At 45.4% G+C, this 22,687-nt stretch overlaps 2 protein-coding genes across 6 annotated transcripts in view; one reads left to right on the top strand and one right to left on the bottom strand.

Annotated features, from left to right (window-relative positions):
* Positions 1–4,991, top strand: part of DMTF1 (cyclin D binding myb like transcription factor 1) — a 48,408-nt gene extending 43,417 nt beyond the window's left edge. For all 3 annotated transcript variants that reach the window (XM_063134296.1, XM_063134295.1, XM_063134297.1), the window contains 2 exons: positions 1,190–1,334; positions 3,701–4,991. In XM_063134296.1, the coding sequence (XP_062990366.1) occupies positions 1,190–1,334; positions 3,701–3,810 (255 nt within the window). In that variant the 3' untranslated portion in view covers positions 3,811–4,991. The remainder of the gene's footprint in view (positions 1–1,189; positions 1,335–3,700) is intronic.
* The window catches only part of TMEM243 (transmembrane protein 243), a 33,361-nt gene continuing 15,605 nt past the window's right edge, over positions 4,932–22,687 (bottom strand). For 2 of the 3 annotated variants that reach the window (XM_063134298.1, XM_063134300.1), the window contains exons 3-5: positions 9,780–9,830; positions 6,778–6,882; positions 4,932–5,379 (exon numbers count right to left, since the gene is read on the bottom strand). In XM_063134298.1, coding sequence (XP_062990368.1) covers positions 5,257–5,379; positions 6,778–6,882; positions 9,780–9,830 — 279 coding nt within the window. In that variant the 3' untranslated portion in view covers positions 4,932–5,256. The remainder of the gene's footprint in view (positions 5,380–6,777; positions 6,883–9,779; positions 9,831–22,687) is intronic. The other variant, XM_063134301.1, reaches the window with a different exon arrangement.

Raw genomic sequence — 22,687 nt, 5'->3', positions numbered from 1 at the left:
TTACGCCAGTCCTTTTACAACTTCACTGGCTGCCAGTCCAGGTCCGGGCCCAATTCAAAGTGCTGGTATTGACATTTAAAGCCCTAAACGATTTGGGGCCAGGTTATTTGAAGGAACGCATCCTCCCATATGTGCCTGCCCAGATCTTAAGATCATCTACAGGGGCCCTTCTCCGTGAGCCCCTGCCAAAGGAAGTGAGGCAGGTGGCTACTAGGAGGAGGGCCTTCTCCGCTGTGGCACCCCGGTTGTGGAATGAGCTCCCCAGAGAGGTTCGCCTGGCACCTACACTGTACTCCTTTCGTCACCAGCTGAAGACCTTTTTATTCTCTCAGTATTTTAACACTTAATTTTAACTTAAATTTAAAATTTACTGTTTTAACTCTGTATTGTAATCTTATATCCATTTTGCTGCGTGGTTTTTATCCTGGTTGGGCTTTTTATACTGTATTTTGTATTTGTGCTTTTAACCTGTTGGTTGTTTTATTATGGTTTTAATTTTTGTGAACCGCCCAGAAAACTTCGGCTATTGGGCAGTATAAAAATGTAATAAATAAAATAAATAAATAAAATAAATAAGCCACGTTGGTTAAGCATTTTGAGCTAAACATTATGGCTTAGTGTGTTGTGAAAACCATGGCTTAGCATGTCGTGTGAACCATTCCTCACCATGGTGGCTACATAACCACGGTTTAAACACACTAACCATTTGCTGCAAAAGAGTTTGCTGCTTAACCATGGCTTAGCGTGTTGTCTGAACAGGCCCAATCTCAATGGCAACTTGCATGGAAGAGTGTCTTTGACATTGGGGTGACTTTCATTGGGAAAATGGCGCAAGGAGAAAGAACCCCAGTAAATACCCCAAACTGTATTTACCCCAGTTTGAACCTTGGCATATTCTATTTAGAGAGAGAAGGTGACAAATGCACTAGGAAATCTTTTGTACCCCCCTTTCTAATTGCAAAGATGTTATTTAATAACTGTACTGCTACGTTTCACGTATCTTTGACAGACTTTGCAACTGCGAGGCAAGACCTACAGCTGTGAATAAATTTCCATCTCCTACCCACAGTAGTTTATTTTAGAGCAAGCCAATTAGCATACATTTTATCTGCTATTTCAGACCTTTTGAAAAGCACATTTCTATTCTGTACACACAATTGGGAAAATGCTGCTTGTTTTGTCCATACAGGGTCTCAGTTCTCCGACAACAGAAGAGCAAGTTGAACAGTCCTCTATGGATGAAACTGTTCTCATTGTACCTTCTCCCCGTGGCTTTATTCAGACGCCGGACGATATAGACAGCGAATCGGTCTTGCCTCTAACAACACTAACAGGTAACTGTGATGAACCTGAGCTTGACACAACTGTCTAGGTTCTTATTTAAAAAGCTCAAGGGGGAACTGCAGCTTGCAATATTCCTGCCTGACGTGTTTCATTGCTTCTGTTAGGATCCTGCTTCTCTCACACACAGGCCTACACCTGGCTTGACATAATGGTTTAGTGTTATGGCAGGGTGGGAAACCTATTGCCCTGTGTAAGTAAAGAGAAGTTTATTTGTGTAGCCAAAGCCATTACAAACATATATATAATCAAATAAAACAGAATAATCAAATATATTACCAATATATAAGATTACATTACAAGACTAAAATCATCCAAAAGCATCATTCTATAGACTCTGTCGCAACTTAAAACTTGATCATCATTAGAAAACTTCCTCCTTAAAATTGATGCTTTAAAAGCAAAACAGGCTACTTTTTCAGAAATGGATGGAGTAGTATCCCCCAATAAAAAATTAATCAAATATGAATGAGACCTATTAGGTATAAGACCTAGGTCTTTAAACAAAGCTATTCTTCTTCATAAATTGGTATTGCCCTGTGGATGTTGTTGGAAGCCAACTCCCATCAATACCAACCAGCATGGCAAATGGTCAGGGATGATGGGAATTGTAGTCCAATAACCTCTGAGAGTGGCAGGTCCCCCACATCTGTGTTAATGGGAACAAGCCTATCTAAGCCTTGGGCTTGTATATTCTCTCCAGCTCCACACATAAGGCAGAGATTGGAAGCTTCCGCTTTAGAACAAAGTGCAGCTCCATCTAATGTCTAAACGTGGGGGGCTGTGGTTTCTTTCAACTTTGTTTCAGTTAAAGCAAACAGAGATATCAAACCATGGTTTGATAGCCTGGTTTAACAGTAATTGAGGGACTGTGGTTTCTTATCTATGTAAAGGCATCACAGGGAACCACGTTAGTTCTAAAGTGAAGGGGAGGAGTTAACAAACCCAAGGCTTGTTCCTGTAAGGCTAAGTCAGGCCATAGCGAGTGGGTGGTTAGACCTTTTCCCTGGCCAATCCCTCCCACGGTGAGTTTCATTTGCGCATTTAATGAAAGGTTTTTAAACCATCCTTCATCCTCACGGATACTAGGGCAACGTACAAATATAATTAAAACAATAAAAGCACCAAAACAACATCACAATAAAACAAAGGCAGCCAATTAAAATCCTTTGATCAAAAAAAAGTTTTGGAGCTGGCAACAAAACAATTGCTGTGTTGGTACTCCTGGCAAGGGTGCGCCACAACCATGAAGGCTCGTCCCCTTGAGACATCGTGTACCTGAGGTACTTGGAGAACCCACCGCCCCCCCACACACACCATGACCTTAAGTTGTATATTTTCTATGCTCTTCCTATCCTTACGGAAAGTTAATGGCCATATCTATCTATCTACCTATATAAAACGCTTAGGTATGTTTCCGTAAAGGCTTCAGCTGATACAGGTTGCTAAGCAACAGTAACGTGTAACGTCAGCTGATACAGGTTGCTAAGCCCCTCGCCCGATTCCTCTGGGCTTTCCAAGGTAATCCTACCCCCCTTTCTGCCTCTCCCCCCCCCCCACGAAGGGGGCAGCGCCGCGGTCCGGAGCATGAGCGAGGCACAGCCGGGGCTCTTGGTGAGTGGGTGGGAGGCCGCTCACCTGCTGCGAGCCGAGGCCCCGGCCTAATCTCATGCGAGGTTGGCGGCCCAAGCTGATATGCTACAACGGCGTATGTTACGCCAGGTACAGCTAGTAAAAATAGAAATGTTGTGCCTACCCACCTGTGGTCTTCTTTGTTATTGTTTTTTGGACAGGATCAGTAGAGGTCTGATCTAGTCGCCCATGTAGGTAGCTGTATTTTTAAAAGAATGCAGACCTAATAGTTACTGGCCTCATTCAGAAGACACCTTAAACGATGGCTTTAACCATGGTGAATAAAGCAAAAAACCTTATTCACTGTGGTTAAAGCCGTGGTTTAAGGTGTCTTCTGAACACGGTTTGGCTTTCTGGCTTAACTACTGTGGTTAAAGCCATGGTTTAAGGTGTATTCTGAATGGGCCCACTGAAAAATCAATCTCTCTTACGTGGACTTTACCTGATGATAGTCTGAGAAACATGGGGTTGCTAGAGTGGCCGCAACAATGTGGGTGATGCCATCTTAAGAGTGTGAAATACCTAGAGCAAAGGACTCCAGTTAAGACTTCTAGCTGGTTTAGCAAGTCCCAGCCAAACAGAGAAGAAATGAACAGTGGGCTTCCCAGCTTAGAGTCGTCACACTTGGCCAGTTTGTTATAGCAACAGAAGAAATAAATGTTATGTATTTATGTATGAGGGGAGGGAGAGAGAGAGAGAGAGTTTACCGTATATCTGTGTATTCCAGATCCTATATTGCAACACCATGGAGAGAATTCCCACATTATTGGCTCCTCTTTGGATAGTCCTGGTTCTGAAGACTCCAAGGATGTTGAAGATTTAGTGAGCTGCCACTAAGCATGTGCCATGGTCTAGTGTGGCATGTTCTTGCGTCATGAAACGGCTGTCTGTAACCCCTGAACCACCTTTCCAAATGAAGCATTTCCTGAGATATCTCCAGCTTGTGTTCGCTGGCTACAGAAGCGTGTTGATCTCATGCTTTAAGAGGGTTATAGCCGCAGCTGATCAAAGCCAAGGTTTTTAATTTTTAGCAGGCAGTGCCTGTCCCTGGCTTAGCTGCTTGGGACTGAAAGCAAATCTGGCAGTGAGGGAGTTAGATGTTTTAGGCCTATAGTGCAGTAAACAAGAGGGTGTCTTCGCAGAGGGAAGCAGTTCTCAATGTGCATTGATTGTCCAGTTTCAGGACAAAATAGAGTTATAATGCAGTGACAACAAAAAGCAAGGAGTAGCATTTAGAAAAAGTCTATTTTTCTAATACTGTTACTTCCAGTGTAATTCAGTAGTATAAAATGCTACTAGATTCATACCTTACTTTGGGGGTTGCTGTAAAATCTATTGCTGGCAATGGACGTAGCCCCAGAATGAATAGATGTAATTTTTCAATTTCTATCGCTGTCACTACAACAGCAGGTGTAGGAGAAAGGGAAGCATGGTAAGTGACCTCGCCCCCCCCCCCCCCCCCCGGCAATAAATGTTAAAAATGTAAATTCAAACTCAAAATCCTTCCAACTCTTATTTCAGAACTATTACAGAAGGTAAAGCCACCTCCGCAAATGAATACAATGCCGCAAAGCAGGGAGTTGGGGGAATACAAGGCAGTCTGGACCATACATACATGGAAGGACTGTAAAAGGAAACACTAAGCTGAGCTTAGAGTATAACTTAGTGGGGAACACGATTCAATGCTACAAGGAGATGTAAAAAAAAAACAACCAACCGCAACAATATTTATTGCTGTAATTAGCTTCCTCGGAAGTCAGTTTGTCTTCAGTCTGTGGCTTTATGTGAAAATGAAGTTGTAGTTAACGAAATGGTTGGTTGCTTAGGGAGGGAACAGAAATAACTGTCTTCGATTTAATACAAGTGAGAACCTTTTTGTCTTCTGTAACAGTAGAATGCCTTTTTATTTATACTGAAGTACAGACATTTGCAGTGCTACAGTTTTTTGTACAGTGTAATAAAAAAAATGCAATTTTTTTTTCCCCCAAAAGGAAAAAAGCTTGTGCCATTCTGAAAAACTTAAGTGTACGGGTTGGAATGTTAAGTGCACTAGAAAGTCTTTCCCCCAAAGAAGCAGAGATGTCATGCCATATGTCAACCGCTCGCCCCACCACAAGGAAGGACCACTCAAATATACATCTGCATGAAAACTCAAGTACCCATCTGACATTCGCACCGATGAAGCCTTCTCCATGGGGCGTCAGTTTGCCATCCTGAGAGTACGTCCCACGCTGGAGCCGTGGAACAACTTTATGCATTCACGGATAACGCTCTATATGTCAGTCATTTCCCCACTTCATGGAAGTAGAGATTGGCACATATACATAACATAATAATTGAAAACAATATATAGTAAATTAGATTCCTAAATTTAGGCTCGAGGTCTCCTTGTCGATACCAGTAGATCTACGGAGAAGAAGGGGGGGAAACAGCCATGTTAGATGAGCATTTCAAGAAGCACAACTTTGTATGCTGTCACAGTGTACAGGATTACTCTCACACACATACTCACCTTACAGTTGCAAAACCACCCTTCATCCCTCCATTGCTTTAGACTACAACTCCCAGCATCCCTAACCATGCTGGCTAGGGCTGATGGGAGTTGAAGTACAAACCATCTGGCTTGCACATGTAAGGAGACCAATACTTGTTCTCATTCCCTGAAGAATGGATGGAAGGACCTTCCCATCCGACATTACCACGATGACCTGGGAAAACAGCCCTGAAGAAGCAGCTCCCCTACCTCAGCAGTCATGCATGAAGGGGCTTCAAGTGACACTAGATGCTCCCTGACTCTCCTTCCCACGGGCACTTTAGTCAAGACAGGAAGTGAGCTGCTTTTTCATTTTTTCCAATGTTCTTCACACTTAAAATACTCTCTTTCAAAAGTGAGAATAGACCTGGCAGTTCATTAGCCTCCTGATGGAATTACATAACTATGGTATTCCATCACTGGCATCCCACCACCACCCATTGTCCCGATGATTTATGCATCCACTGTAGCTCTCATTTTGCTGGGAGTTTGTACAGGAGACCTTTCCAATAAATTATGCCACAGGGCAGGGGTGGGAACCCTTTTTCTGTTGGGGGCTACAGGCTGACAAGGCCAGAACCACATTTTCCCACTCTCCCAAGGGACAGATCATTTGCAGTGGGGGATTTCTCGTGTGGCGCAGAGTGGTAAGCGGCAGTTACTGCAGCTGAAACTCTCCCCACGGCCTGAGTTCGATCCCAGCGGAAGCTGGTTCTCAGGCAGCCGGCTCAGGTCAACTCATCCTTCCATCCTTCCGAGGTCGGTAAAATGAGTACCCAGCTAGCTGGGGGCAAGGTAACTGCGACTGGGGAAGGCAACGGCAAACCACCCCGCTACAAAATCTGCCAAGAAAACGTCAGCGAAAGCAGGCGGCCCTCTAGGAGCGAGCAATGACCCAAGTGCTTGCACGAGAGGTTCCTTTCCCCCCATCCTAGATGGTTTACCTTTGCTATGCCTCTTTGCAATACACGCACGCACGCAAATAAATTCAACATTTCTAAAACCAACTGTTTATTTTCCTCGAGGGAAGACTGGAAATCTTGTAATTAAGGAGCTACTATTTCCAAACTATCACTCTAAATTTGGATCTCCACACTGGCTTAGAATCCATGCTTGTTAGCAAGGCAGACTATTATAAATCTGTTATGTATTTAAGTCCTTATTCACTATGCTCCTGCAAAATTCAGTGTTACACTATTGTGTGCTGCTATTCCCCCCAATTTGAGCAAGATCCATTTAGTCTTAGCATAAGCAAGTGTAGCAATACTTACAAGAATGCCAGCCGAAACACTACACAAGGAGATGCAGAAAGCAAAAAATATATTCACCGGTTTTGGAGGTAGTTGAGGAAAGAAAAAAGCACTGATTAGAGTGACCTGTAGGGAAAGAATGCAAGGGTACAGTCATTGCCTTCACACAGAAAGTACACAATTGTTTTTCTTACACACTTTACAAGAGTACGCTCGCTCCACAATAGTACCTCACATGGACTCCAGACCAACAGGAATGTAGCTCAATCAACTTCATATAATTGCTTTTCCACAAGAGGGACTTTTATCTATAACCATGAATATGCCTCCTCCATTTTAGTTTGAGTGTGCATTGCATCCCTCTCCTTCAAAAGTCAAGCACAGCTTCCATAAATATGGCTTCTCAAAGTCTACAAAAGCTATTAGCCCAGCAGCCAATGCCTTACTTCGGTTGATTGCTTGGCCTAAACGGGGTGGAATGCCGCTTTTCTGAAGATTCCATGTCTGTTCCCTTGGAAATGATTCTTACCACAGGCAAGGACTTGAGTGGTTAGTTACAGTAGAAGCCTGGTCAATACCTACTGATTCTACAACTTGAAAAACGTCTGTCTTTTGTGAACCATTTCTAAAGCAGGATGATCGTTTTAATTCATTGTTGTTCATTAGAGGGAGAGGCTGGGCAGCTGGACGAAACTGCTAGATCACACACACCATCAAATTTGAATATTTCACAAGTCCAGACCATGTCAAGACCCATCTGGTTGCAGGCCAGATTCCCTGGAAATTCAGGATGTCGACAGTGCAGCTTTCCACATCACCCCTGATCATTGGCTCATTTAAGAAACTCTGAAATCAGAAGCCACCTGTGGGGCTGTCCACACGATGCAACAACCTACTGTGGGTTAACTCATGGTGAGGCTGTGATGTGCGTGGCCGCCATTTTGAATATGCAAATCCCCACTTGTGGGTTGTCGTGCCATGCAAACCCAGTGAGCTTTATGGGAGGGTTACACAACCCTTGCATAAGTCATGATCTGTTTTAGGGTTATGTGGGGTTCTTTAACCCTCACATAACCCATGCTCGCTGGGTTCGGTGTGGCGCCCATGACTAACCCACGATGAGCTGCAGTATGTTGTCCAAACCCAGACTGTGTGTTGTGACTTCAAAGGGAATTTGCCTGGGCTTTGCATCTCTTTAAGAGCACAGATGGGTTTTTAATTTGAAGTGGGGGGGGGGGGGGGAGAAAGGTAGCAATGATCTGGACAGCTCATATTGACTTTAAACTACATTTGTTTAAAAACCAACCCCTTTATTGGATTTATTTTTAAAAAGCCACACACCCCCTAACATTTAAGTAGACATCTCCCTGCATTGTTGTACCAATGCTAGAACAAGGTTATTACATATAACAAGGAAAAGCGAACACACACATGAGTTTGGGGGGAGGAGAAGGAAGGGAAAGGTAGTCGACAGAGGTGGGAGGTGTCCTGATAGAGAAAAATGTCTCCTAACACTAGAACTCAAGCCTACCGCTAGTATCTCCAGTTAAAGGATCTCTGCCCAAGATCCGGGGGGGGGGGGGGGGGGGCTGTTGCCACTCACAGTAGATGGCAATGGTCAGATTCAGTATAAAGCAGGTTCATATTCCAGGCAACAAATTCTGCCCTGAGCACGATCTACTTTACACAATGGATCGTTAACTTACAGAAATTCACTACCACGAAACGTGGTGATGCTGCTTCCTTAGAGGGCTTCTTAAAAAGGACAAGTGGGATCTGAAACAAAACGTTGCGGTGCCGCCTCACCTTCTAACAGCAGAACTACCTGTTTCACTGGACCAGCCAGCCATGTCCTCCAGGATACTCCATTCCATCTTCCATTAACACTGTGGTTACTGGGCATGCTCAGTCTTCACTGGGCTTTTTGGAGGGAGGGGTATTTCTGCAAACCTTAGAGTTCCGTCTTTATTTATTTATTACATTTATATGCCGCCCCATAGCCAAAGGTCTCTGGGCTGTTTACATCTTGTTTCCGATGGCCCCGTTTTTGCTCCATTACCCTCTGCACTCGCTGCCTGAGTTTGCCCTTAGATTTGGCAAGTCGCAGACAAGAAATGAAATTAACCATGATACCTAAATGAAACTTATATACAAAGGCAGCAACATCACTCCCTCTAATAGCAAACTCAGACAGGGAGTACTGACAGGAAAGATGCCAACATGAAGCCACTGAGCAAAAAGAGTCTCACAGGAAGGTTTGGAGGAGTATTTTTTTTAAAAAAAATATCCGTAAGCGGATGGGGGAAGGAAGACAACTTCAAAACTTCAACAGAGCTCAAAGAGGACTGAACCCAGAATGCTTGCTGTCTACTGGAAAGAAAAATGGGTTGGAGGGTGCCTTTCTTCAGCCCTATAACATCCTAGAATCATAGAATAGCAGAGTTGGAAGGGGCCTACAAGGCCATCAAGTCCAACCCCCTGCTCAATGCAGGAATCCACCCTAAAGCATACCTGACAGATGGTTGTCCAGCTGCCTCTTGAAGGCCTCTAGTGTGGGAGAGCCCACAACCTCCCTAGGTAACTGGTTCCATTGTCATACTGCTCTAACAGGAAGTTTTTCCTGATGTCCAGCCAGAATCTGGCTTCCTGTAACTTGAGCCCGTTATTCCGTGTCCTGCACTCTGGGATGACTGAGAAGAGATCCTGGCCCTCCTCTGTGCGACAACCTTTTAAGTATTTGAAGAGTGCTATCATGTCTCCCCTCAATCTTCTCTTCTCCAGGCTAAACATGCCCAGTTGTTTCAGTCCCTCTTCATAGGGCTTTGTTTCCTATTGGGCATAGCTGGTTAGCTGAAACCCTGAACAGGAGCACACCTGCTAGGAGGTGAGAATGCACTGCCACATTTTGTTGCTGGTACAAGCAGGTGTAGCTTGGTCCCTCCAAACAAAGCCGTTCTTATAAACCATGACTGTCAAGGCTTGGTTTTTGGACTTGAGCGTGCCAGGCTAAGTGGAATACTTACTATAAGCAGCAAGGAAGTTACGCTGCCAACAGCTAAATTGATTATTCTATCCTGGAAGAAAGACAAACAACAACAGCAGCGTTACTCTCAGACGTAACATTTCCACCACCTCTACGAAACGCTTATTATAAACTACACCATTAGAAATCAGCTGACATCTGTTGCTCACTGTGCTCAATGGCAAACAAAACTCATTCAGTGCCCAGGTTTCAATCTATTTAAATAGAATCATATAAACATACCCGATGTAGCTGCAACAAAAGCGATTTAAAAATAAAGACAACTGTAGAACTGGCTCATACCTAGAGATTCACTACTTGATGACTGTAACACCAATAACACCCGATGTCACTTCAAATGCAATTCCCCCCCTCCCTTCCCCGGAAAGGTAGTTCTCAGCTTCGGCTGCATACGTGTGTTTATATGCACACACACATTTGTGTAAACCAACCTTTTGTTAAAAGCACATCTGGTAAACATAAAAACCACCCCTTCCTAGAGATCTTCGAGCCAGATAACTCTAACAATAAAACATGTTGGTTATTTTTATTACAGACACAACTTCACCTTTAGAGCTTCTTCCATGTTTGTTTGCATGGCCAACAGCCTGATGCATTAGGGCTTTTGAGGATTTGAGCCTCACTTAAATTTCAGGCAAGTGCAGCAGTGCAGTCCAGCTTGCCTTGACCTGAGGGCTGTCTTCACGGTGCAAAGTTAGCACCACGTTCTCCCAAAACCTGGCAGTTTGACTTACGGGGGGTGGGGGGTGGGGTCTCGGGGGTTCCCCTTGCATATAGACAGCCCTCCGGTGCCCCTGTACGTGTGTGGGCACAGGGTTAGGGAAAGCTCCCATCATCTCCAGCCAAAGAGCCAATGGCTTGCTGCCTGAGGATGATGGGAGAGGGGGTTAGACTAGTTCAGCCTTCACCAACTTGGTGCCCTCGATTCTTTGGGTGACAACTCCCAGCATACCTGGCCACTGGCCATGCTGGCTGGGGGTAGGGTTGCCATATTCTGAATCCACAAAACCAGGACAATTTTTTTTTGGGGGGGGGGGGCGCTAGGATTTTTTGAAAAACTGAGCAATATGTAAAGGTCTAGGGAAAGCCCAATTTTTGCAAAGCCCAATTTTTCAATTAAAACATCAACTACTGTAAAACCAGACATCTTAAATTCACTGCAACTTCCTTCCAAGTAACAGATTTGAGGCTTGCAACCCAAATCCAAGGAGGTGGATTTTTGAAGGGTGATTTTTCTTTGTTTTCTCCCCTCTCTTCTTTCCTCTCCTTCACCCCTTCGTCCGCCACTCGCTCCCTCCCTCCCTCCTGTCCCCCACAAAACTCTCTTTCTTCCCCCACAAATAACCCAGCAGCTCCGCCCTGCACTTACCCTAGAGGTCTGACCACAACCCGCCAAGCTCACCAAACTCCTTTGCGTTGCATGGGACTCAGGAAGCCTGAGGAGAGCACGTGCGCCTTTCCTCGCTGTTGTTCCTCTTCTACGCAGGCGCAATAAGGTGAGTCTCAGTGAGTGACTCAGATGAGCCTGTGGAGGAGTGGTGATGCTCTGGAAAAAGCACCGGATTGATACGTCTTTTTCTCTGCTGCTGCCGCTTCGCTGAACAGGCTCAAGGCACCATTTTGGAGGTCAGAATTTCTCCGGCCAGCTGGACCAGGAATCCGAGATTCTTGCCCAGCCGGCCCGGACATTTCAGAATCTCCTGGAAATCGGGACATTCCAGGTTTTCCGGGACGTACAGCAACCCTAGCTGGGGGCGATGAGAGCTGTATCCCCATACATTTGGAAGGCACCATGTTGGGGAAGGCTGGTCTAGATGATGTTCAAGGTTCCTTCTAGCTCTATGATTCTATTTAAAAACACACACCACAAAGACTAATACTGAAAACTAATCAGAGACCAAGTCTTTCATGCTACGGACTTGTGCCCACTTACAGCTGGCAAGCTTCTTCTACAGCCCACTAATCGTCTGCCTCTCCCCTCCCCTCCCCCTCGCTATTGTCACTGCACTTCATATTGTTGTTCAGAGTGGCCACGGTCACCCAGTTCCTGGCTGCTGCGTTTAATGACATGCAAAATACAGGGGCATCCTACTCAAGAGGACGCTTGCCAAATGACCAGAACAGAAAACGGGGGGTGGGTGGGGTGGGGGAGAGAAGGGAAGGTCTGACCACGTGCCTTTCAACAACAGCCACCGATGAAGCTGTTCACAGAATTGAGATTAGCATCACCTAATGTCTGGAGACGATGCTATTCTTAAAGACATGGGAGCAGGGGGGCAGTTTACAAAAGAAGGGGAAACCAGCAGCTGCCAGGAGAGAAAAAATGCAAAAAGGGGCAGTAGCCCAGAGGGTGGCAGGGACTTTGCTACAGTATAAACGGCACTGGCATCCCTGTTGACTCAGGGCAACAGTAGAGGAATAGAAAACCGGTGGCCTTCTACGACTCTGAGAAGCTGGCAGTTCGACGCAGCTGCACAGCTAAGGACACAGACCAGCCTTTGCCAACTTGGTTCCCTTCGGATGTGCTGGGAATGATGGAAGTTGCAGTCCAGCTAGGGATGGACAGACTCACCTGGGTCCGGAGTTGCTCGGTGGGATGGATTGCTCGGAGAGCAGCCTGGGAGCACCCACCACTGCCCGCTTCTCCCTGTAAACCAGCATTTTCCATAAAAGCTGGGCTTGCGAAAATGCGCAGATCTGATCGTGCTCACAATGGCTGCTGGAAATGACCACTTCCGCAAGATTAGAGGCATAAACAGCCGGGGCCGGGGATCTGGATGGGAGGCTGCCTGCCGGATTCCTGGACCAAACTGGACGCCCACGACATCCCTAATTCCAACACTTCTGAAGGGCACCAAGTTGGAGAAAGCTGATAGACTATGGACTCAGAATGTAGTAGCTCCCATAGGATTTCAGAAAATCTGAACGCATCAGACCTGATGTTTTACATAGAGATGTAAAATTTCTGGAAATTTTGAGGCTCTGGGGAGGGGGCTGTTTTTTCCCTGGTTTCTTGTTTTCCAGGAAAAAACCAAAAATTGTCAGGGGCATGAAAAATAAGCAATACATTTTTCTTTTTCTTTAGTGCTCTTCACAGATCTAAAGTCACTTTGCTGCTTTAAAGAGGCCTTCACCAACCTGATAGCTTCCAGATATTTTGGAGTTTCAGCTCCCATCAGCCTCAGACAGCCTGGCCAATGGTCAGGAATGCTGGGCACTGTAGCCCAAAGGGTGCAGGACATGGAATAATGGTCTCAAGTTACAGGAAGCCAGATTACGGCTGGACATCAGGAAAAACTTCCTGACTATTAGAGCAGTACAACAATGGAACCAGTTACCTAGGGATGTGGTGGGCTCTCCCACACTCGAGGCCTTCAAGAGGCAGCTGGACAACCATCTGTCAGGTATGCTTTAGGGTGGATTCCTGCATTGAGCAGGGGGTTGGACTCGATGGCCTTGTGGGCCCCTTCCAACTCTACTATTCTATGATTCTAGTCCAAAACGTCCTGAGGGAATCAGGGCTGCTTTAGGAACATTAAGCAGCCTTTGTTCCTCAAATTGTTTTATATATAACTTAGTTTGCTCATAAAATCATCATATTTAAAAAATGTTAAAAGTAAACTCATTTACTAAATTTGCAATTGTCTGAATAGATTAGATGTACATTAAATGCCTGGTGCAGCATCAGAAACACAAACAGTCAAGAATTCACATTTACTGTCAAGAAAGCACAAAGGTGAGTCTACTCAAATGTTGGGAAAGTGAGCATATATGTCTATCAGTAAAAGATACTTCATATCAATAATTTTAATAAGGAAGGAATGAAATAACTGCTGGGAATCTTACAGAGATTTTAAAAAAAAAAATTCTGCCATAGCTTCATTTTTTCCAGAAATTTTACATCTCTAGTGCTTCTATAAAAGTGCTATTATATAGTTTTTAGACATCATTTTGAGGGGGTGTAAGGCTTTGTTTTAAATTCTAAAAGAAAACATTTCATAATCCAAAGCTATTCCATTTGGCGGATGGGGGGTTGGGGAGGGGCCATCCTCGGGGTGGGGGAGATGGTTTTTTCCTAATTTTTTCAGGTTCTTTCTGGGCCTTCACATCTCTAGTTTTATGCCATTACGTGGGCATAAAATGAGAAGTTGGCAAGTTGCTATTAAAAATTTGACAGCTACAGAGCCTGCATGTGGGTCCTCTGGCGATATCTACGCAAAGTACACAATTTCATTTTGCCAGTTTGCAGCCCGATCCTAACCATGTGGTCCCATTGATTCCACATGAGACTTATTCCCAAATAGGGCTGTACTGGATTTAGCCATAATCTCATTGACATAAAAGTGCCTTCTTCTACGCCCTCTTAACATTTCAGCAGGAGACAATAGGGACACTTCCAAGTCTGCCTATTTTCACACCAGGTACACTGCAGAGGCTTCTCCTCCATCTGCTTGTGCACTGAATACATTTGCTCCGCAACAGCTTACACTGTGTTGACGGAACAGCAAAGATGGCATTTGATCTTTTCGGCTAAAAACTCAACAGAAAGATGCAACTCTCTTATAATGTATGATGAACAGTTCAAAGTGAACCTGATTAGAAGCAGCGTGTTAAGTGGCAGGCTGTATACTACAGCGGTCCCCAACATTTTTGGCACCAGGGACCGGTTTCGTGGAAGACAATTTTTCCACGGACTGGGGTGGGGGGGTTGAGGGGATGGTTTTGGGAAGCCCCCCCCCCACTCCAGCGTCCTGGCTTCGCTTCGGCTGCTGAAGCGAAGCCAGGATGCTGGGGTGGGCGGGCAGCTTCAGAACAGCACGCCCGGCAGTCGCTCTCCCAGAGCGGCTTCCGGCTGGGCGTGCTGTTCCGAAGCTGCCGCCGCCGCCCCCTACCCACTCCAGCGTCCTGGCTTCGCTTCGGCTGGGCAGGCAAGATGGCGCCCTGCACCCAGGTATGCTGGGGTGGGTGCAGGTAAGTGAAAGCAGCTCACCTGTGCGGCCCGGTTCCTAACAGGCCACGGACTGGTACCAGTCTGTGGCCCGGGGGTTGGGGACCCCTGGTATACTACATGATGTCTTAATGCTCATGCGCATGGGTGTAGAAAACATGCGCACTGGAGCAGAGGTTCTCCACCTGTGGTTTGTGGACCACTGGTGGTCCACAAAAAGGTCAACAACCAGTACACAACCAAATACAGTAGCAGGATGAACACTGAACCTGACCCAACCCTAATGGTGACAAACATTTTACCGCAGGACTTTGCCCACAAACACAGACATCCATCACATTAGAAAGACAAGACTATGGTTATTGAACGATGAGTTGTGCGTGTGCTTTGATTTGTAGGTGAATGATTTATTTATTTATTTATTTATTTATTACATTTTTATACCGCCCAATAGCCGAAGCTCTCTGGGCGGTTCACAAAAATTAAAATCATCATAAAACAACCAACAAGTTAAAAATACAAATACAAAATACAATATAAAAAGCACAACCAGGATAAAACCACGCAGCAAAATTGATATAAGGTTAAAATACAGAGTTAAAACAGTATAATTTAAATTTAAGTTTAAATTAAGTGTTAAAATACTGAGTGAATAAAAAGGTCTTCAGCTGGCGACGAAAGGAGTACAGTGTAGGCGCCAGGCGGACCTCTCTGGGGAGCTCATTCCACAACCGGGGTGCCACAGCGGAGAAAGCCCTCCTCCTAGTAGCCACCTGATTAAGTAGCCAATGATTAAGGGTGCAACCCAATGCATGTTTAGACAGAAAACTCCCAGTGTTTCCCAACCATCATGTAGCTCTTTTTTCTGTCTAAACATGCACAGGATTGCACCTTAAGGGGCCTTGTCAATATCTCCCTCAACCCAGCAATTCTGAAGCAGCCTGCAAAAATGAAAGCAGTTTTTGAGAACAACTGCATTTCAGACAAAACGCATTTGCACACATACACACAGGGATATTTGTTGCTAGCACATTTTCCCCTGGGAAAGACCACCCACTATCTCTGGCACCACCAATGGTTCTGCCACCTCCTGTCCTCTTTCAGGAGGTCATAACCCCTGAAGAGTTCTGCGCAGGGGTGGGTGGCTTTGGGGGGGGGGAAGCCTACGAGGCCAGTATAAAGCAAGTAAATTCAGCGCAGCGGGAATTAGCCATACCTAGCATGGAGGAAAACAAGACAGATCATGCAAACAAGAGGCAAGCTGACCGGTCTAGCTGTAATCAGGGCCCACAGTAGGATTAGGGTCAGTTGTTGTAGTTGTCATAGCATTAAATAGGATCTGGCAGCCTTCTGCGGAGAATTAGAGATCGTGACACGTCCACACACACACTCCCAAGCCCTGAGGATGGCTCCTTCTTAATATTTTTTTAAAAAAATTGGCCAACAAATGTGCCAAGATGAACTTAAGGGCCCAAACTCAAAATGGCTACCAGGAAGCTGTTCATTAGCAACGAAGTGAAGGTTTCTGCATACCTCAGCGATGTTGCTCTCAAAAGTAATAGCGGGAGGAGAAGGAAAGGTAAACCACATTATCTTGCAAGTGAACTACGGTATATAAATTCCTACCAGGTTTCACTGGCTGACAGAAAATGCTGGTATTAGAAGAACTGTGGTGCTGTTCTGGCGTTTCAGTGGTGAAGGGGGCAAGCCACGTAGAAAAGGGCCACAGGACCACGCTTTTAGCACCCATCCCCATTGTTGCACGGATCAAGGCAGGTTTCTCGTGTTCTAGTGTAAGTTCTGCCTTTTCAGATCATGGCGGCTCCCCAGAGTACAAAGCAAACAGCAGAGCCGAATAAAACACTCAACCCCTCAAAAGGAGGCAGGGCTGTTGCCAAACAAGTAAAATAGCACAGGGAGTGGGGGAAGGTTTTGCTTACTTTCCAAGACGGCTCGGGAGCAGTTCCAGAAACAGTACGAGGCTTTACTTCAGCTATTTGCAACTCTCCATCTTGTGATCTTTCAGAACGATCATGGTCTCCACGCAGTGCAGCCATTGTTCTCTTTTGTATTTGTTGTGTACAGTGCCCCTTCTCTTTTTTAAGTACTCAGAAAGCTTGCTCTTTTCTCCTTTACTTCCTTGCACTGCAGCTGAAGTGGTCACATCGTTCCTCTCCCAGCCAGCAAAATAGCCACTGGCTTGTTAAGTACTATCAGCTATGAACAACCCATTGTTCACAGAAAACACACCCTTGCCATGGTTCAGAAAAACAAACCCTGCCAAGACATACGGCTGCACTGGGGAATAACGTTAAGGGCCACACCCTGCTAACGGGGTAAAATGATGCCCTTCTGAGTTCTAGGTCCCAAGCTCAACTCGACCGTGGATGTTGATGCTTAATGTCCAGCCCTTGAGAGGTATCACCTGGTCCCCAAATTGTTAATCCAGAGACAAACAGGGTGGAGTCTGTGGACATGGGACTTGCCAGCACGCCATGTTGAAAGATAGGGAATGGAGCCTTAGCTTTCCACACGTACAACAATGGAACCAGTTACATAGGGAGGTTGTGGGTTCTCCCACACTAGAGGCCTTCAAGAGGCAGCTGGACAGCCATCTGCCAGGTGTGCTTTAAGGTGGATTCCTGCATTGAGCAGGGGGTTGGACTCGATGGCCTTAGAGGATCCTTCCAACTCTACTATTCTATGATTCTATGACTTCACTGCATTCTCAAAAAACAGCAGTTGCTGATCTTGCTACAAAAAAGGAGATGACGGTACCTCTTCAGAACAGAGGTGTGGGAGAACCAAATTTGAATGCTTCCCTTCAAAAGTTCAGGAAAGGGTACCAGCTGTACATCCTTAGTCTCTTGATTGTAACCAAAGCAGCAGTTAATAAAACAAAGTATCACTGATACATAAGAAGAGCTGTGCTGGATCAGGCCAAGGGTCCAACTAGTCCAGCATTCTGATCACACAGTGGCCAAACAGCCTAGAAGCAGGACATGCGCGCGCGCACAAACACGTCACTCGGGCTCCCCAGCAACTGGTGTACATATGCATACTGCCACTGATACTGGAGGTAATATATAGCCGTCATGATGACTAGTAGCCATTGATAGTCTCCTCCTCCATGAATTTGTTGAATCTCCTTTTAAAGCTGTCCAGGTTGGTGGCCATCAGTACATCTTGTGGTAGTGAATTCATACCTTAGCAATGCACTGTGTGAAGTAGCACTTCCTTTTATTTGTCCTCAATCTCCACTGTCCAGTTTCACTGAATGATCCCGGTTCTAGTATTATGAGAGAGGGAGAAACATTTCTCTCTCTTCACTTCATCCACATCATGTATAATTTTATTCACTTCTATCATATCTAGATTCTACCAGATCTAGCATGTGTGCTATCACGTGTGATGGGCAGGGCCGGGCAAAGTTGGTGGTAGGCCCAGGCCAGATGGAAAATGTAGGCCCCATTTCAAACTGCTCATTAAGTATTTTGTAATCAGTTCTAAATACATATGAACTAGAACGATTTATTAAAAAAAGGTAACAGCAAGCACTTTTATTCAAGATGTATATAAGACATCACTTCTTCACATTCAGAAATGCTTTACGTCAGGGGTCCCCAACCCCCGGGCCACGGACCGCTACCGGTCCATGGCCTGTTAGAAACCGAGCCGTGCAGGTGAGCTGCTTTCACCCACCCATTCACCCCCACCCCCACCCCAGCGTACCTGGGCGTGGGGCGCCATCTCGTCTGCCCAGCCAAAGTGAAGCCAGGACTCTGGGGTGGGGTGGGGTGGGGTGGGGTGGGGTGGGCGGCTTCAGAACGGCGTGCCCAGCCAGAAGCTGCTCTGGGAGAGCGACTTCTGGGCGCGCCATTCCAAAGCCACCCGCCCACCCCAGCATCCTGGCTTCACTTCAGCTGGGCACCCACCCAGCCAAAGCAAAGCCAGGACTCTGGAGTGGGGGGGGGGGGGCGGGCGTGGCTTGCCAAACCCATCTCCTCAACCCCCACCTCCCAGTCTGTGGAAAAATTGTCTTCCACGAAACCGGTCCCTGGTGCCAAAAAGGTTGGAGACCGCTGCTTTACGTGCTTTTCTTTGGGCAAATTCATCACCAACAACAGAAAAATCAAGCAACTTTGCCCAGGGGGACTCGGAGTAGCCCCCCTCAAAATCCATAGGCCCATGCCAACTGGCCCCACTGCCCCCCTCCTCTGCCCAGCCCTGGTGACGGGCACACGAAATATTGGGACATGGTTATCATGGAGGCCATGTTCCTGAGCCCCCCCAGATATGGTGGCCTCAGTATGAATAATCAAGCTCCTCCAGGACAATCATCCTAGGAGTCCTCAATATCAAGTCAAAGACCATCTCCATCAGCTTAGCGAGGGAGACTGCTGGGCAAGTGGAGGAGTGGGGTGCATACCAGCAGAATCCCTAATCTACCCCACTTGCCCAACACAACATACAAACATTCCAGACTGGCACGCACCCGAGAGATAATTCCTACAGACCACAGCAATACACCCTTCCTGCCCCATCATGGCTACACTGGTGCTGAACAGAGGACCCACACAGCCGGGCACAGCAAACCCCTCAACCCAGCTCACCCACCAAGTCTAGCTTATGCATACTAGGTCAGCCTCCTCAGCCACGATCAAATAATGGATGAGGGAGATTTTATTATGCACCACCTGGCATTCAGCAAAAGGATCCAGAGGCCTGAGGAAGCGATAGACTCTCTGGTTCCTACATTTACATTGGCCCAATACAATGGACGACAACAACGCCCTTGTAACTGTAATCTCTATTTTATTTATTACATTTCATCGCAATATTATTGCATATTAGAGGGAATTTCTCTAAGTGCAACTTCTCTCACTCTAACCTTGCCAAAATTTCCTCTTGTACCCAAGATGGTACAGAAGCCCTCTCCTCCTTTGTACCTGGACTTGCCAGCTACATTTCTACCCATCCTTTCCTTCAGAGAGCTTGGAGCACATCCACAGGTGGTCTCCTGTCTATCTACCATGCCCAGAAGAGCTTCACTTTTAGAGATGGAATGACATCAAGTACTTTAGGGCCGTTTTCTGGGCCACCTGCCCCTGGATTGCTCCAATCCAGGTGCCCTCAACACAGGTTTCACAAAGTGGGGAATTGCCAAATGAAGAGCGAGATGATAATTCAGTAACAGGCAAAGAGGAAGCAATATCTTCTCAAAGTAAAGAGCAAACCCAAGCCGCTTCTGAGGCAGGTTAAATGATGCTGACTGGAAAGCACCGATTCAGGGACTCACAGCTCCAAAATATGCCACTTTTGTGAGGCAAGGCATTTCAGGACCCCAAAATTAGAAGCAACTGTTCCAGAAATCCTAAGGCAGTTCTTAAACTGCCTTCTCGTAGCGCCCAGCTACACTACAGTTTGCCGGCAGCTTAGCCCAGTGAAAGGTTAAAAATACACCAGCAAAGAGGAGGTGGCTTAGCAGTTCAGGAGCAGGAACACAGACTAGATTGTTCTTTGGGCTACAAAGAAACCTCAGAGACCATAAAATAAAAATGATGACTTTTCAACTAGCAAGAGGCTGTACCAGAAAGGGGGGAAGGAGTTGAACATGGAAACAATATATATTACACACATTCTGCTGCCTACCGAAGGCATTTTTCAAATCTAAATGAGACCCCCCCCCTCCATAGATCCCAAATCCAGGGAAGTATAGTAGATTAAACAAGACAGCAAGGGGAACATAATTTTACTGCTACAGAACACTAGCAGAACATCAAAAATCTGTGTGACTAAAATATTGCTCTTAAAACCTCCATAAATTTATCCAAATTTATTCTGGTTCTCTTAGTAATAAAGAGGGGGAAATGCTTTCCAGGGCTCTGAAACTTCCTGATCAGGCCGCTCCATCTCCCCCTCACACCCCCAGAACATATGGATTTTCACCAGGCATTGCCCACACACCTTTAAACCTAGCTTGACAGTCATAAGAATGGGAATCTTGCTTTTAAAAATATAAGAGATTATATACAGATTTCAAGGATGATGGCTTTTGTACTTTGAACAATGTTCTGGGCTTGTACAATATAACAGTCCTGATAATAAATGAGAAGATATCCAGGAAATATTTATTATTATCTCCCAATAATAAAGGAGATATTCTAATTTATTTAACCCATAACTTGTAAAACGGAACTTTGTGAACGTTCCCTCACTTTGCACAGAACTAACCACTAGCAGGTGTTTTACACACGCACATACACAAAGTTCTAAGAACTTCGAAAGGCACAACCACAGATCTTTGCTCTCTCTTTCGTTTCCTCTCTGGGGAGCCTGCTAGACTAACTTTGAAGGCCACACTCAAATCACATCCTTGGTAAAACTCTAGATTGGATTACAGCAATGTGGTCTGCATATAACTGCCCTCAGTGACAACCCAGCAGCTTCAAACTGCGTCAGAATGAAACGGCATGACCAGCAGCTGAGACCATATTATGCCAATTTTAAAGTGATTTTTACGGGCTGCCAATCGATTCCCTGGCTGAATTTAAGGATCTGGTTTTGGCTTTTATGGATTTAAACAAGTTAGATCCAAGGCACAAAGCGTCATCAGCCATATGAACCTTCTTGGGTTCCTTGCAACAGGAAAGGAACCTCTCGTGCAAGCACTGAGTCATTACTGACTCTTGGGGGGACGCCAGCTTTCGCTGACGTTTTCTTGGCAGGCCTTATAGCGGGGTGGTTTGCCGTTGCCTTCCCCGGCCATTATTAGCTTTCCCCCAGCTAGCTGTTGCAACAGGAAAAAAAGCAAAATATAAATGTAATAAGAAAATAAATGATGATGTTGATGATCTCATCTCAAGCCATTTATGTCAAACATTTGCTTACACCACCCAACACTGTTCTCTTTTCGGCACCAGGTTATGAACTTCCTCTACTCTCAGGCATTTGGGATCAGCTCATGATAAGGTTTTGAATCAGGTCCTGGGATTTCTTGTTGATTGCTAAAATTGTTTGTGGGAGTGGGGAGTGTCAGTTGTCAGCTTATATGTTTGTATTAAATGATATATATAGTGCAATGTTATATTTTTAAGGTTTAATCTTTGTAAACCACTCAGAGAGCTTTGGCTATTGGACAGAACAGAAATGTAATAAATGAAATGAAAAGCTCTATGCAGTTCACAAAATAGAGGTTAAAACTATGGATAGGGAATTTGTGGCCCTCTTGATATCGTTGGATCCTTTTCCATTTGCTAGGCTAGCTAACGCTAATGGGAACTGAAGGCCAACATCATTTAGAGGGCTGTATGTTCACCATCCCTGGTTAAACCATGAAACACATTATTTATTATTATTATTTACATTTCTATACCGCCTCATAGCCGAAGTTCTCTGGGCAGTTTACATAAGATTAAAACAATTAAAAACAAAATACAAAATTTAAAACCACAAAAACATACATCTAAAAACAACTATAAACAAGCTATGAACCTAAAAACAGACCTAGGCTCAGTGAAGCTCATCACATACTGCTAAATGTCTGGGAGAAAAGTCGTCACCTGGCGCCAAAAAAGATAGCAATGTTGGTGCCAGGCAGGCCTCATCAGAGAGGTCATTCCATAATTGGTGGCCACCACAGAGAAGATCCTCTCCCTTGTTGTCGTCTTCTGAGCCTCCCTTGGAGTAGGCACCCGGAGGAGGACCTTAGATGTTGAACGTAGTGTACGGGTAGGCTCATGTCAGGAAAGGCATTCCGTCCCGAGCCGTGTAAGCCTTTATAGAATCTGGCTTGGAAACATACATGCAACCAATGCAATACAATTCAAATCAAAAACTGATTAAAACAGCCACAGAATAAAAACAAAACCACGATCAAAGGACAGCCAGAGGTGCAAGGATTTAAAAAGCACTGCCGTGGTTTAAAAACTGAATGACTA

The sequence above is a fragment of the Elgaria multicarinata genome, chromosome 9 (assembly GCF_023053635.1).
Source record: "Elgaria multicarinata webbii isolate HBS135686 ecotype San Diego chromosome 9, rElgMul1.1.pri, whole genome shotgun sequence".
Classification (NCBI taxonomy): Eukaryota; Metazoa; Chordata; class Lepidosauria; order Squamata; family Anguidae; genus Elgaria; species Elgaria multicarinata.
The sequence above is the reverse complement of the archived record's forward strand: the minus strand, read 5'-3'. Positions and strand labels throughout refer to the sequence as shown.